This window comes from Macaca thibetana, chromosome 4 (assembly GCF_024542745.1).
Source record: "Macaca thibetana thibetana isolate TM-01 chromosome 4, ASM2454274v1, whole genome shotgun sequence".
NCBI classification, from domain to species: Eukaryota; Metazoa; Chordata; class Mammalia; order Primates; family Cercopithecidae; genus Macaca; species Macaca thibetana.
In genome coordinates this window covers 132793259-132807134 of record NC_065581.1, presented here as the reverse complement: position 1 = coordinate 132807134, position 13876 = coordinate 132793259, and the positions used below count along the sequence as shown (strand labels likewise).

At 37.5% G+C, this 13876-nt stretch overlaps 1 protein-coding gene across 1 annotated transcript; it reads left to right on the top strand.

Moving 5' to 3' along the window:
* Window positions 1-1589: 1589 nt before the first annotated feature.
* Window positions 1590-3645, top strand: TAAR8 (trace amine associated receptor 8). The gene is given in 4 exon segments (XM_050788872.1): window positions 1590-1717; window positions 2617-3345; window positions 3347-3364; window positions 3366-3645. Coding segments are annotated over 4 exon segments (1155 nt in total).
* The last annotated feature ends 10231 nt before the right edge of the window (window positions 3646-13876 follow it).

Sequence of the window (13876 nt, the reverse complement as noted above, 5' to 3'; positions counted from 1 at the left end):
TTCTTCAATTGCAAGTGTGAACTTACATTGACACATAAAAAATAAGGAACACAATTTGGGGGCACTTTAAAAATATATCCCATTCCATTTACTTGTACTATGTAGAGTGTAATTTTAGATGAACTGGTTTCAGAAATAAATACTGTACAGTTATATTTCCAAGATCGAATCCACATCATAGTGGAGAATACACTTCCAATCTCCTCTTTCTTGCTTATTTTCTTTTCCTCTTCTTGTGGTGCTTAAAAAGGAAGTCTTTTGATCAAAAATTTATTTTCCCCAAAACTAACTAGACTGTTAATGCAACACCACTCCTCTCTTCTACACATCATTTATTTATACAAATAAGCGATAAACTTCTTCACAAGCTGCATACCAAGTTGCTGCAGGGCCGTGGATATATTTGAAACAAGACACACTGAGGGTGGAAGTAGGCTTCACTCGGGAAGACCATCTGCAAGTAAAATCTGACTTTGGAATATGCTGCTGAGCTTGGTCTCAATCCTGGAGCACTGTGGTTCCAAATTGTCTGCTTCAGCCAATGGGAGGTTGCAGAACTATTGCAAAGAGGTAATTAATCCACTTATGTCCCACGTAGAGGCTATATAAATACTATGTCTCTTATGTATATGTACTATTATAAATAATACATGTTTATCTTTTATTGATAAAATACATATTTATTTAACGTCATTGCTGAATTTATAGTAACTTTTGTCCACATGTATTTTTCTCAATTATCTGATACTAAAAGGACAACTACTACATTATGTGAAGCTCTTCGTATTTTTTAAAAATATTCAACTACAAGACTACAGTAACCAAAACAGCATGGTACTGGTACCAAAACAGAGATATAGACCAATGGAACAGAACAGAGTCCTCAGAAATAATACCACACATCTACAGCCATCTGATCTTTGACAAACCTGAGAGAAACAAGAAATGGGGAAAGGATTCCCTATTTAACAAATGGTGCTGGGAAAATTGGCTAGCCATAAGTAGAAAGCTGAAACTGGATCCTTTCCTTACTCCTTATACGAAAATTAATTCGAGATGGATTAGAGACTTAAATGTTAGACTATTAGGGTTTCATGCCCATGGTTGCTGTCTTGAATTTCTGTCTTTGAAGTGTGTGTGTTGTTAAATGAAGGGACAATGGAGTGTGTGCTGGGTGCTTTGAACCTCAGACCACCAGTAGTCTTGCATTACACCTGTCCCTTCTTCCCTGGGATGGGTATTCAGCCTCATGTTCCCCTGCCCCATGGCACCTTGGGCTCCATCTAGTCTCCTCCTACCTGCTCTGACCAGGGACCACTGCCATCCTCTTTTCACCCCTGCAGAGGACAGGATGCATCACAGGGAGAGTTGCAGTCAGGCACATCCTCCACTGTCTCAGGGCTAGGCATAGACTGTTGTCCCCATCTCTGGCTGGCAGAGTCATAGCACGTTTGATGAGCTCCTCAACAGGGCCAAGCCCCTCATCACCTCCAATCCCGGTATCAAGTGCTTTCTGGTGTGCAGGTTGTGATCCCTTGGGGGTCATCGGTCTACCTTTAGTTGAGGTAGCAGGCCTGTCAGAAGGGCAGATGCCTGGCTCAGCTTCTTGCCCCCATCCTGACTATGGCATATTGGTTCGGCAGCTGATAGGAGGGGAAATCTGGCAGTGGGTGGGCCACGTGCAAGCTGAGTTGCAAGGCAGGGCATGCAGACACCTGTGAGAGTCCTCACTTGCCCTGCAAATACCTCTTTGTCCAAGGACATTACATAGCAGATATTGAACACTATGACAGGCCAAGAAAGACCACAAAAGAAAGGTGAAAGCTTTCTATTTCAGTACCTTTAATGACATTTTTGTTCATATTTTTGAACAAGTGTCTCTGCATTTTATTTTGTGCTGGATGCTGCAAATGATATAGACAGTCTTGTAAATAAGGAATAGATAATATTATTGTCAAATGCTGGGTTAGGCTATTTCAGGACAGTTGAATTTAAAGAAATCTCATGGTTATGAAAATCATAAGTATTTCTACCAAGTTGCAGAGCACAGAGAAACAGTTCTCCTATGGTAGGAGAACTTATTAATTATAATTATCAAAAGTGGGATTCATTTCATGATTCACATCTTACACTGTGGGGATTCCTTGTGAAGAATTTATAATGGGTACGATGGATTGGCTGGTTTCCTAAAATGTCCTAGGAGATGGAAGCTTATTAAAAGGTGACTTCTCAAATATGTAATTATGTTATACAAGATCGTCCTTTGAAAAGAAGAGAGTCACATGTGTGTAAAACTAGGTATTTAAATTACATTTCTTCAATTACTTGGTTAATGTGATTACTGGGCTGATGAAAATTCATAATAGATTTGCTTGAGGTTAGCTACGAGGTTTAGACATAGTGACAGAAATAATTATGAGATTAAAGACAGAATTATGTTTTATGTTTTGAAATTTAATTTCTCTTGATAATTAAAATTAAAAAAGAATATAATATGAAACAATATTTGTAAGTACTCACATATGCAGTTTGTTTGTTTTTGTTTTAATTTTCAGAATTCAAAATTATAATTCCCTATCACAAGGAAGGACAGAAATAGCAAACAACAAACAGCAGAACCGTGACCAGCAATTTTTCCCAACCTGTTGTGCAGCTCTGTTATGAGGATGTGAATGGATCTTGTATTAAAACTCCCTATTCTCCTCGGTCCTGGGTGATTCTGTATACGGCGTTTAGTTTTGGGTCTTTGCTGGCTGTATTTGGAAATCTCTTAGTAATGACTTCTATTCTTCATTTTAAGCAGCTGCAGTCTCCAACCAATTTTCTCATTGCCTCTCTGGCCTGTGCTGACTTCCTGGTAGGTGTGACTGTGATACCCTTCAGCATGGTCAGGACCATAGAGAGCTGCTAGTATTTTGGAGCCAAATTTTGTACTCTTCACAGTTGCTGTGATGTGGCATTTTGTTCCTCTTCTGTTCTCCACTTGTGCTTCATCTGCATCGACAGATGCATTGCCATTCCTGACCCCCTGGTCTATCCTACCAAGTTCACCATGTCTGTGTCGGGAATTTGTGTCAGCGTGTCCTGGATTCTGCCTCGCATGTACAGCGGTGCTGTATTCTACACAGGTGCCAATGATGATGGACTGGAGGAATTAGTAAGTGCTCTCAACTGTGTAGGTGGCTGTCAAATTGTTGTAAGTCAAGGCTGGGTGTTGATAGATTTTCTGTTATTCTTCATACCTACCCTTGTTATGATAATTATTTACAGTAAGATTTTTCTTATAGCTAAACAACAAGCTATAAAAATTGAAACTACTAGTAGCAAAGTAGAATCATCCTCAGAGTTACAAAATCAGAGTGGCCGAGAGAGAGGAAAGCAGCTAAAACCCTGGGGGTCATGGTAATAGCATTTATTATTTCATGGTTACCATATACAATTGATATATTAATTGATGCCTTTATGGGCTTCCTGACCCCTGCCTATATCTATGAAATTTGCTGTCAGGGTGCTTATTATAACTCAGTCATGAATCCTTTGATTTATGCTTTATTTTATCCTTGGTTTAGGAAAGCCATAAAACTTATTTTAAGCGGGGATGTTTTAAAGGCTAGTTCATCAACCATTAGTTTATTTTCAGAATAAGTCTAAGCACTAAGTTGAGAAAATTAAAAATATTTTCAAAATTATGAATTTATGAGGAAATTAAATATAATAAATAAATAAAACTTTTCAAAATTGGAGAAATATATCACTTTTCAAATTAACCAGGAAAAAGATCACAGGAAGATTAAACTATTGTAAAGATATTTACTACATTAAATAATAAATGATAAAGTGGTTCACACATGTCACCTGTCTCTATGTTTTGTACACATCCTTGCCACATGCACTTGTTTTTTCCGATTTACAGAATTCTGAATCGCATTTTTGGATGTGACATTTTGAATCTTTTTTTTAAAATGCTCAACTTACTTTCATTTATGTTCAAGTGGCCATTCTTTTTTTTTTTTTTTTTTGAGATGGAGTTTTGCTCTTGTTGCCCAGGTGGGAGTGCAGGGGTGTGATCTCAGCTCACTGCGACCTCCGCCTCCTGGGTTCAAGCGATTCTTCTGCCTCAGCCTCCCGAGTAGCTGGGATTATAGGCACATGCCACCACACCCGGCTCCTTTTTGTATTTTTTAGTAGAGACAGAGTTTCACCATGTTGGCCAGGCTGGTCTCAAACTCCTGACTTCAGGTGATCTGCCTGCCTCCGCCTCCCGAAGTGCTGGAATTACAAGTGGCCATTCTTTAAATGTCTTTTGCAATACTGTATTAGTTGGCTAGGGCTGCATTGTTTAAGTGGTTTTTGCTAAACTGTATTATTTGACTAGGGGTACAATAAGAAAGTACCACAGACTAGATGGCTTAAACAACAAAAGTTTATTTTCCCATGATTCTACTGGCTGGAAGTCCAAGGTCTAGGTGTCAGCAGGGTGAATTTCTTTTGAGGGCCTCTTTCCTTAACTTGCAGATGGCTGTCTTCTTTTAGTGTCTTCACCTGGTCTTTCCCTATTTGTGTGTGTCCTAAACTCCTCTTCTCATAAAGATAAGCAATCGTATTGGATTATGGCTCACTCTAATCACTTCATTTTGACTTAATTATCTAGACATGAGTACTAGAGGTTAGAACTTCAACATATGAATTTGGGGTAACAATTCAGCTCATAACAGACACAGTCAGACACAGTCCACGTGGGATGATACTACCAAAGGGTGTGTTTATTTGCTGCTCTTCTGTGACTATTCCTCCCTGTTTCTTTAATGATTGTGCATTCCAGGAGTTTGGGAGACAGCAGGTAAGCCTCTCCTGCTTAATGGCTGGGCAGAATCTCAGCATGCTCACCCATAATATGGTGGAACCAATAATTCAGCCTTGGGATCCAGAAGTGACTATAGACATTGCCCAGAAATGTTTCATGTGAAAAAATCTACCACAAAAATCTGGCACAAAGATTATTAGCAAATGGAAACTGCAAGAATTAGCAATCATCACTAGTAGCTGTCATTTCTATGTCAACCTTTATCTCCTGAAAATAATGTATAACTTGCTTCCACAACTTTTCTTAGTAGTTTTTCTCACACTAAAAATAATGTGTATTTCACTACCTAGAATGTTGCAGAGTCGAAATTCTATGCTAATACTGTAAAAAAGGTGTATTAAAAAGAGTATAAACAATGTGTGCTGTAACTTTACATTTTACTCTCTGGGAGTTTACACATTGGTTCAATAGAAGTCATTTTGGAATGCATATCTAGAGTATTCTATATAATGCTTTTGTTGTCACCATGTGATAACCTCTTTGGGCATAGATGGCTGAATTAGAGTTGGACAGGTGATTTTAGGAAAACTCTTCAATAGCCTTGGTTAAGTCCATCACATCATCACTCAAAAGAATAAGAACTGAAACACCAAATCCGTTAATACTGAACTTTAGAATGAAGGTTGCTGTATCTTGCCTAAGTTTTATTTCTCTGAGTTTTAAGTGGTCATTGTTTCTTTTATTACTGTGACAAAAACATACTTGTCACCAAAACGTATTCAGCACATACTTAGAGATGAAACATTTGAACATTTCTTTTAGGCTCCAGCTAAAGACAAGATGGTCTAATATTTTCACATGGCTAGCTAACACACCTAAATGAGAGAAAAATCAATATAGAAATTCAAAAATAGGAAGTTAAACTATTATTTGCAGGTAATATGATTGAAAATAAATTTGTCTAAGTCTTCCTTATTACAGTTGAGAACTAGTCCCAGACATCAAAAACTCATACCTTGATATAAAAATAGATTACAAATATACATTTATCTGTAATTATTTTGTTTGCTTAAGATGCAAATGTACTCAGTGACCTTGAATTATAAAATATATCACAAAAGAAAATTTTCTTATTACATTTATTTAAAAAAATTCCTATGTGGGACATCTTCTTCCAGTAATGGTAGAATAGGTTATTTATTCCATTCTCCTAGTGAGAAGATCTAGGAAATCTGGAAAAAGTATTTTAAAAATCTTTAAAATATCAGAAAGATATAAATGCAATCAACAATTATTTAAGATTCAGGGAAAAACGAAATTCAGAGAGATGAATCTAAACTTTAGGGCCAATACCAAAAGGAGCATCTGAGTATACGAAGAGTGAAGCAGAGCTTTTAAAAATTATTATTATTTCAATAGTTTTGTGGGTACAAGTGGTTTTTTGGTTACATGGATAAGTTCTTTAGTGGTGATTTCTGAGATTTGAATGCACTCATCACCTGAGCAGTGTATAGTGTACCCAGTACATAGTCGCCCCCAGAACCTTCTCCCTTGAGTCCCCAAAGTCCACTGTATTACTCTTAAGCCTTTGCTTTCTCATAGCTTAGCTCCCATTTAAATGGGAACATACAATATTTGGTGTTCCCTTCCTGAGTTACTTCAGTTAGAATAATGGCCTCCAGCTCCATCCAAGTTGCTGCAAAACACATTATTTTGTTCCTTCTTATGGCTGAGTAGTATTCCATGGTGTATATGTACCACATTTTCTTTAACCACTTGTTAGTCAGTGGGCACTTGGACTAGTTCCATATCTTTTCAATTTCAAATTGTGCTGCTATAAACATAAGTATGTATGTGTCTTTTTCATAAAATGACTTCTTTTCCTTTGTGTAGCTATCCAGTAGTGGGATTGCTGGATTGAATGGCAGTACTACATTTAGTTCTTTAAGAAATCTTCATACTGTTTTCCATAGTGATAGTACTAATTTACATTTCCACCAACAGTGTAAAAGTGTCCCCTTTTCACCATATCCATGCCAACATCTATTGTTTTTCACTTTTTATTTGTGGCTGTTCTTGCAGGAGTAAGGTGGTATCTCACTGTGGTTTTAATTTCCCTGATGATTAGTGATGTTGAGCATTTTTTCATATGTTTGTTGGCTGTTTGTACATCTCCTTTTGACAACTGTCTATCCATGTCCTTGGAGAGATTTTGACAGCCTGATATGGTTAGTGGGAAATGATTAGATTGTAGAGTCTAACAAGAAAAATGAGCCCAGGCATCACCGACCACTAATGGTTTTTGTTACAGTCTGGAAGACTATTATTCTCTAAACATCAGGGTAAACCTTTACTTCAAATAGTCTCAATGTCTATAACGGAGAAAAGGATTATCCCAGATTGCTGGTTTTTCTAGCCACATGCCACAAGTAAAGGCAAATTTTCTCTGAAGAAACATAATATCTCAGTTCTCAAGTTATTACACCAACTTTTCATATAGAATGTCTCAACTCAATTTAAACAAACAGGAAAAAGGAGAAAAGAATATCGTGAAAATCAACAGAAATGATGGAAAAAAAATTTTAAACCAATGGGAAATCTGCATTATGCTTTACAGTAACTTGATTACCTTTAACAGTTTTTAATATAAGAAAGCTGACCACATTCAAGGAAATAATCATGTTTGGAAACTGTAAACCATTTTAAAAAATCAAAGTTCTAGATCTGAAAATTGCTGCTGTCTGCTTCTCAAGCCACAAAAAATCCAGACATTCATTATGTAGAGGTCTACAAATAGGTTATACAAAAATAGTATCTATGTGCTGTCTGTCTCCTGCCTCCTATCTCTCACAGGTCAGAATTCACGCCACAGAAAGTTTGCTTCCTGAAACTGTAGGGTATCTTCATTTGGTCACTTCAACAACCTTTGCAAAAGTGAATTCCCACACCACTTGAGTCTGGAAGTGATGGGAGAAACTAGTCTCTGGGCATTGGCTACAAACCATGGAACCTCAGGCCACTAAAGGGTTTGGTGTCCTTAGGGGTGTCTTAGAGTAAGCAGCAAAGTGTTAGTCAGAGAATATGAAGATGCATAAATATGATGGTCCAATACAAATGCCCATGGGACAAGGAAGAAATCAGACTGAAAATTTGAAAATATTATTAATTGGATGATAAAATAAGATAAAAAAATAGCAAAATAAAAATTGTAGAATGAAGGGGAGAAATTTCTGATTTGGACTATGATGACATAGTTTGATCAAACCATCTCTCCCACTTAAGACAATTGTAAAAGCTCAACTGAACATATAGAACAACTGTTTGAAGTATTGGAGAGCAACTATGACAGCCTAGAATTGTTGGACAAAATTCTAGAGAGAAAGGAAGCACATTGAAGTGAGCTGGGCCTTCTGCAAAAATGTTTATATTCACAACAGCATCTATTCTTGCTGTGACACATACAGGCTAAGCAGAAAATGGTGTCCTAAACCAGTCAGTAGTCTCCAATCGCTGTCTGGAAAACATTTGTAGTTTAGGGACCAAAGAAGCCATTGCTTCAGAGACCAACACTCAGGAGAAGGGAGAATAGCAGAGAAGTGAGGGCAGCATCCTGTGTTGCTTTTGCCCTTGGAGATTTTTCTGAATTCTGAAATTCTCTGTGGCTAGAACCCGAGAAACAAAGGAAAATGCAATTGTTAAGAAGCTAAGCAGGACTTTGGCAGTCTCTTGTAACTGGAGAGGCAAAAATTGCAGTTCAGGGGCTGCTGCAGAGAAAAAACAAATGTAAACACCCCAGGATTTCAACTGAGACCTCTTGGAGGAAGGTATTAAAGTGGTAGCTTTTTTTTTTTTTTTTTTTTTTTTTTTTTTTTTTTTTTTTTTTTTTTTTTTTTGAGTTGGAGTCTCGCTCTATCACCCAGACGGGCGTGTAATGGTGCAATCTCAGATCACTGCAACCTCCGCCTCCCAGGTTCAAGTGATTCTCCTGCCTCGGCCTGCTGAGTATCTGGTATTACAGGCACGTGCCACCATGCCCAGCTAATTTTTGTATTTTTAGTAGAGACTAAACATTAGTTTCACCATGTTGATCAGGCTGGTCTTGAACTTCTGACCTCATGATCTGCCCACCTTGGCCTCCCAGGTGCTGGGATTACAGGCGTGAGCCACAGTGCCTGGCCTAAAGTGGTTGCATTTTAAACCTCATGGTTACCGTATATGATTGATTCATTCACTCATTGGTTCTCTTTGGGGTTTTATACCACCTTCCTATGTTTATGAGATAGTTTCCTAGTTTGGTTACTCTAACTCTGTTCCAAATACTTTGATTTATGCTTTATTTTACCCTTGGTTTAGGGGTGCAATAAAACTTATTATAACTAGACAATATTAAAACACAGTTTACCAACCATAAACTTATTCTCTAAATCATCCTAAATTTGAAATTAAGGAATTTGTGCTTTAATGAGAATTTTCCAGTAATAATGATATGAAAAACAGTGCATGAATATAATACATTAAATTTGGAAAGAGGAATGGTACTTCAATTTTAATTGCATAATCTTTATACTTTTATTGTTTTGTTCAAGTGAACATTTTTAAGTATTTGATAGAAACATATTTACTAAATGATGGTTAATACAAGGTTTATATTTCCAGTTTCTGCAAATCTGCCACTTCCCTACTTTGTCAGTTGTTAGTTATTTTCCTCCTCCAGGCCTTCATTTCATACTTAACTTTGGCCACTTTCAAAGGTTTCCTGGTTCCCTAGTCCCTGTGTAAGTCTTGCCCTCTATATCTTTCTCTAGATTGGATTTGCTTTGCTTTCATTTTCAGAAGCTTATTTCTTGGGGTCCAGTTTTTCTGCAGGTCCTAACAGGTCTCTGAGCTTTATACATCAGTCATTTCAGGCCCAGGACAGAACTCATATTTTACATTTTGGAGATGTTTTACAAATGTGGAAATAACCTTGGTTCAATTTCTGCAATGGTGATTTTTATGGGATTGTTTTTCTCATCCCATACAGGTTGTTACTTTATGTTTCAGTCATAATATAAGGCATTTTGCTGTCTTTTTTTTCTATAAATACTATCCAAAGTTTGCACATTGTCAATGATGAAAATAATAATGTATTTTAAATTATGGGAAAAGAATAGATCATTCAAAAATGATGATTGGACATATGATTTTTTGGAAAAATATTGCTAAGTATCTTGTCCATATCATTCACAAAATCGAAGCTGATTTCTTCCAGAGGTTACAAAATTAGAAGAAAATATTGCTTCCATAATTTTCTATTGTCAGAATCATAACAGAAAACCCAAATTGTCATGTGCTCAATTTAAATATTTTAAACTTCGAGACAAAACAGGCAAATTAGGGAAAAAAAGATAACTTTTGAAAAGCTGTGGGTAGCACGCTTAATGGAACAAGAATACATCATGGAATACTATGCAGCTATAAAAAAAGAACAAGATCATGTCCTCTGCAGGAACATGGATGGAGCTGGAAGTCATTATCCTTAGCAAACTAATACAGGAACAGAAAACCGAATACAGCATGTTTTCACTTATAAGTAGGAGCTAAATGATGAGAACACAGAGACATAATGAGGGGAACAACAGACACTGGGGCCTATTTGAGGGAGGAGCATGGAAGGAGGGAGAGGATCAGGAAAAATATCTATCCAGTACTATGCTTAGTACCTGGGTGACAAAATAGTCTGCACATTAAACCCCCGTGACACAAATTTACCTATGTCACAAACCTGCACACGTGCCGCTGAACCTAAAATAAAAGTTTAAAAAAAAATAAATAAAAAGAAAGAAAAAGCCGGTGTGATAGCTGACACCTGTAATCCCAGCTCTTTGGGAGGCTGAGGCAGATGAACTACTTGAGCCCAGGAGTTCAAGACCAGCCTGGACAACTTGATGAAACCCTGTCTCTATAAAAAAGTTTAAAAAATAGGCCGGGCGCAGTGGCTCACGCCTATAATCCTAGCACTTTGGGAGGCTGAGGTGGGCAGATTGCCTGAGCTCAGGAGTTGAAGACCAGCCTGGGCAACACAGTGAAACTCTGTCTCTACTAAAATACAAAAAATTAGCCAGGCGCGGCAGCATGCGCCTGTAGTCCCAGCTACTTGGGAGGCTGAGGCAGGAGAATTGCTTGAATCCGGGAGGCAGAGGTTGCAGTGAGCCGAGATTGTACCACTACACTCCAGCCTGGGCGACAGAGCGAGACTTCGTCTCTAAACAAACAAACAAACAAACAAAAACAAAACAAACAAAAAAAAAGCAGAACTTGACACATTTTGCTTGATTCTGCAGTTCCATTTCTAGCAATTAATCCTAAGAAAAGAGCCTGGCAGGTAAGCACACATTACAAGCATATTTATTGCATAACTCTTAACTATTAATTGGGAAAAACCTACATTGATATGGAATTAGTTAAATAAATTATTCTCTACCTATGTAATGGAATGTTATGAAGTCTTTAAAGAGTTCCTGTACAAACTTACATGTTAAGACAATCACAAATTTTTTTTTACTAAAGACAAAACAAAAAACTCTAATGTAGCTTACAAAATAGTATATGTAATACAGCCCCTATATATGTATGTTCTTATATACATTCTTACAAAGTCTCATCTCATGTATTACAGGCAGTGTGTATGTGCGTGGAGGAGGGAATAATTACTTTGTAAATTATTTCTATCACGTACATCTTTGTGATAAAATAATATGTTAAAATTGATAGAGTCATTTCACATATCTCAGTTCTGATCTGAGCATTGAAATTAGGGTTGTCTGTTTTCATTCAAGGAGAATATCTTTTGAGTATGTATCTGTGGCATACAGCTTTTTAACATATATAATGAAATAATAGCTGCATTGGTATATTTCAGAAACTACATTTTAAAGGCATTAATGTATCTTAGGCATTACATCTTAATGTATTAATGTATTATAAGTGTTATTTTGCAGCAGGCCTATCAGATCTTCCAACTCTTTCTTCTAAAGGTTAACTATGTGCTATATTCAGGAGTTATAGAAGCTACCAGGAGTCATTCCCAAATCCATTTCCTCCATGAACATGTGGTTAGTTACACAGTAAGAATCAATTCAAGATTTTGTTAATATGGTAAGATAAAGGTCAAATAGCTCTAGGGACAGAATAGTGAATAGAAAAGATTTTCTGTAGAAGGTATAATGTCTTACAGTGTCCCAATTCCCATTAGCACAGCGACTTGAGTTGTATCCTCAGAGTCATCCTGACTAGATGTGGGAGCCTAATTGGAGTTTTCTCAGATGTCTCACACTGTGAAAGTCTGATTGAAAACCCAGGACATAGAGTTAGTACTGTGACCCTGTAAAAATACTGGTTGAAGTGTTAAAATGGCACCTCAGTAGTCATACCTGACTTCAGAAATGTCAGAAGACTATGAAAGAGTGTGTTTGGAAGAGGTTTACACAAAGGTTTGAATTACATGGATAGATACAGGGTGATTGGCATAGGAAATGAAAACCAAACAAACAAAAGCAAAGTTGGGCATTTAAACTTCCTGTCAGGAAAGGACTTAGAGCAAAAGCATGGAAGGCAATAATTTTTAACAGCCGCCATCTTAGACTTGACATTTCTTTAAAAACTTAATGACTTCCTAGCAATAGAAAGAAGGCTAAGCCAGCCCATCAGCACTAGCCACAGGATACAGAGACCTGTGGCTGGGACATATGCATTGCAAGAGGAAGACTTCACAAGGCTGGAAGGAAAACTTGCCTTCTCGGAGGTAAAATGCTGCTAAGCGTGCTCCTTAAAGTTAGGAAAACGCATTCCTCAAGACAGACCACAAAGAGTACCCACAGATAATAATGTCGAGGTCAAGTCCAGTGGCACCTGGATGTCACCCCGGGGAAAAGGAGTAAACCCTAAATATACTGAGATTTATTTATTGTACCCAAAGGAATGCAAGCATATAAGCAAATTTAACTGAATTGCAGAAAAATAAATTACATTCATAGCATACCTGAGTGTGTAATACCAAAGATTTGTACCTATCATCAAGTATATTTTTGTGCTCTCTCCTCCCACACACTGACCTTTGCATAAATCCACACTGCTTGGAAAATGAATGCAGGTGTGATCAGTTTTCAACCTGTGCACATTTCTCCTTTATCCCATGCTGCTGCCTAAACAATGCCTGCGTTACAGTAACACAAGCCTCCTTGTCAATCCTGACGATGCGTGACACCTCCTCTACTCCAAGACTTGACACACACACTGTTCTGTCTTTCTTGGTTATGTTTTCCATGTTTTTACCTTCAATTTCTCTCCTCAACCTACTATACCCAACTTTAAGTTCACCTCATTGGTATATTTGCTCCATACACTCTTGGAGAAAGTGTGTATTGTATTGTAAGAACATTAGGTTGTTCTTCCTCTGCAGAACACGTCTAGGATGCTGGACTTCCCTCATAAATGTATTTCATACAGCTGTGGTGAAGGTCATATTTCCTGGTCCCTCCTGCACTGCATGAGCATATCTTAGATGATAAATTCACTCCAGCATTCAAGTTTCCTTAAGTATTTGGATGCCTTTCTTGACAGCAAAGCAAAGAAGTTCTGACCTTTCATCTTCAGTTGGCATTGCATTTGCATCCATATTTTAATCATCTGACCAAGCAATCTGTTGGGGCTATTCCTAGCTCCTTGAACTAAAATATTTAATAGAGACTGTCTGCTTAGTGGGTTCATATCAATATATTCAGCTCAATCCAACTTTACATTCTTTCCATATTCATCTTATATGGTTTAGATTCAGTCCCATAGATAGTATTCCGGTTTCTGCTACTATATATTGTCAAAATCATCCAACTTTTTTGGTTTGTGTTGTAACTCCTCATGGATCACACTATGTACCTCTCCTATTTGGGCCAGAGTCTGACTGTAAGTCAGTCTAAAAGCAAGAAAAGGTGTTAAGAGCAGGTTCTGAGGAAGATCAGCAGTACATTGTAAGGCAACTACCTCAGAAGAGGAATTATAGATTCTTTACCTGAGAGGAGACTGACCTCCTCAGGC